This window comes from Drosophila guanche, unplaced genomic scaffold (assembly GCF_900245975.1).
Source record: "Drosophila guanche unplaced genomic scaffold, DGUA_6, whole genome shotgun sequence".
Lineage (NCBI taxonomy): Eukaryota > Metazoa > Arthropoda > Insecta > Diptera > Drosophilidae > Drosophila > Drosophila guanche.
The window spans coordinates 16,675,668-16,678,166 of NW_022995743.1; the positions used below are offsets into that span (position 1 = coordinate 16,675,668).

General features: G+C 42.5%; 1 protein-coding gene across 1 annotated transcript; it reads right to left on the reverse strand.

Annotated features, from left to right (window-relative positions):
- Positions 1-705: 705 nt before the first annotated feature.
- On the reverse strand, positions 706-2,280 carry LOC117591829. The gene is made up of 3 exons (XM_034285165.1): positions 1,859-2,280; positions 1,050-1,272; positions 706-977 (listed from the first exon to the last, which is right to left on the reverse strand). The coding sequence occupies exons 1-3, from the start codon at positions 2,121-2,123 to the stop codon at positions 875-877; spliced, it is 591 nt and encodes a 196-aa protein (XP_034141056.1). The 5' UTR covers positions 2,124-2,280; the 3' UTR covers positions 706-874.
- Between the last annotated feature and the right edge of the window lie 219 nt (positions 2,281-2,499).

Consider the following 2,499-nt stretch of genomic DNA (forward strand, 5'->3'; position numbering starts at 1 on the left):
CGAGGGGGGCAGCAAACAGGCATTTAATATTAGTCCAAATAAGACAAGTTTTCAGTTTAAAGTGGCGCTGCCACTTCGGCTGGTGGTGAAACTAAATATGTTGCTCCCAGCCCACAGGTGGTGCTGATTAGAGATTTTTCAAGTAGAATGTAGCGTTGCCGTATACATACACTTGCAATTTTACTGTAAAATGTTAAGTGGCAGCACTACGGCAACTCCGACTTGGAGCTGCCAACCATCACTCTAATTGAATGAGAATCTGGTGATAACATTGAGCAAGGAAAGGCTTCAACGAGAAGAAACCTGCCAAGGCACAGAAATCTATTGCATTTAGGAGAAGGTTCACCTTGATTTCTGCAACCACTAATCAATTTCTATCCTCGCAGTCCCTTTCAATGTTGTCAACTAGAAAACTACCGCATCCTATTATAGGATATACACTGATAACAACGTGTTCATATAGAGAATTTTCACCACATATATTTTCATAAGTAGAGTGTTTATTGGGGATGTGTTCCCCAAGCCACTTAGACCAGAGAGCAGTTCTACAATTGAGAACGTTACATGTATGGCCTGGCCTAAGGACTTTACTGGATAAGTTTCATTTTGTACTATGCAAATGGTATAAATACTAGGATTAGTTTACTTAGGAACTGAATGGGCTTCAAAATGCCTCAATGTTTCCAATTAAATTAGATTGTTAACTTCACTTGGCAGACTCCTCGAGAGCCTTACACATTTACACTTCAGTTACGAACATAAATAATAAATAAAAATACAGATTCCACAGGAAATACAAAAGAAATAAAGTTACATCTAATACTGTTGAAAATTGATTTTCTGATTGGAAGGAGGAGAGGGCTTTGCTCTGATATTAATCATAAAGATCAAAGTACATAAAGATCGTCACCAGCAATCCAGAGAATAGGGCGCACAGATAGCCCAAGTGCAGTGACGCACTCTTTTGCTGCCGGAAACTACAAATGTAAAGACAAGCAATGTCAATGTAAATACCCCTCAAAAGGTCGTGTCTCCACAATTGAGCTTACCGCTGTTTCGAACGTGGCGAGAAGGGCGAGGGTGGCGTCACGCCAGGCACTACGCTGTCCAAGTAGACCATCCCGTAGGCGAATGTGGCCACAATTAGGCCACACAACAGTGGGCTCAGCTTGGAGACCAGTTGGTGGCTCTCAGTCCATTCCAAGGCCTCGCTCCATTGACCCTGCACATAGCCCGTCAACTGTTGAACGCTACCTGAGTTGATGTACGGCACTGAAATTCGTTGAAAGTATCAATAAATTGTTTTCGGTGTTATCAGCTATCAGCGTCTATTAATAACATCGTACTGCGGCAATTCAAGTTAAAGTTTCCACAGAAGAGCGAAAAAGAGTTATTGGCGGATTCTCAGCGATATTTAGGTGGTTTGCATGTAACGGGACATGGGCAGGAATATGCATGAATGTGTGTGTGTCGACCCGCGACCCGTTAAGAGTCATCCATCAAAGTAAGCATACAACAAAGGCCGAAGAAGGCAAACAATTAAGAAAACTAATCACTCTGCCTGACTGGCTGGCTGGCTTATTTATGCAAATGGGACTCTAAGGCCAAAAGGCAAATGCGGTCTTTATTTAGATGCTTAGAGTATTGCAGGGGAGTGCAAAGGGGAGCTGTGGTCAAAGCAAATGGAATGAAAATGGCTATGAGATCACAAAAACACACACACACATTTGTTGGCTATTTATATATTGTACGGCAAACACAAACAAATGAGCTAAGACAGCGGACGTCACCGACAATTTCAGCCTTGAAAATGCCCCTCCCCCTTCTGCTGCTCCTTCAACTTGACACACTTACTTACTGCTTAGAATGACGCTCTTGTATCCAATGATGAGTATGCCCAGAAGAAGGGCCGCTTTCTTCAGCCGTGGGTCGAAGGTTGCCAGTGTCACGCCCACGCCACCGCCCTTGTCAGCCGCCTCGACTGCACCTACGCTGTTATGGAAAAGTGGCGAAGTAATTTCCGTGCGCTGACGACTATTTGTTGGGGTTGATGTGAATATTCGAGTGCTCTGCTGCGCGTTGGTTGTTCGAATGGCGTAGCCAGCAGCGGCGTTTGTTTTCATTTTGCTTTTGTTTACCGGGAGCAGGTTTAGTTCACCTCTATGTATGTATGTATGTGTAATATGTACGTGCAGGGGGCTTGCAAATACGAAAGCAAACCACTTTTTACTCAGTAATTGATTTACAAACACAAATTCAAATTAAACAACGCAACAACAACACGACACCCACCCAGCATTGCCAATTTAGCTATTTTCCCACTAAATTTAGCTTTTTTTCACTGCCAAATTCGGGATAAATTGTAAAATAACGGGTTGCGAGAATAAAAGCAATTTTCCGAGATATTTTTTCGTTATTTTTTAAAACATCTGCCAACTTTAGGTTTTTTTATGCTTTACGATACCAAACTTAAGTACTTTGCAAGATTGTTTCCAACGG

What these genes read in the sequence shown, in the direction of transcription:
- LOC117591829 (XM_034285165.1), bottom strand. Translation starts at nt 2,123, where the DNA reads ATGAAAACAAACGCCGCTGCTGGCTACGCCATTCGAACAACCAACGCG. An exon ending in CAAGAGCGTCATTCTAAGCA is followed by an intron (nt 1,273 to 1,858) that starts GTAAGTAAGTGT and finishes AACGAATTTCAG; the next exon opens with TGCCGTACATCAACTCAGGT. An exon ending in TCGCCACGTTCGAAACAGCG is followed by an intron (nt 978 to 1,049) that starts GTAAGCTCAATT and finishes TTACATTTGTAG; the next exon opens with TTTCCGGCAGCAAAAGAGTG.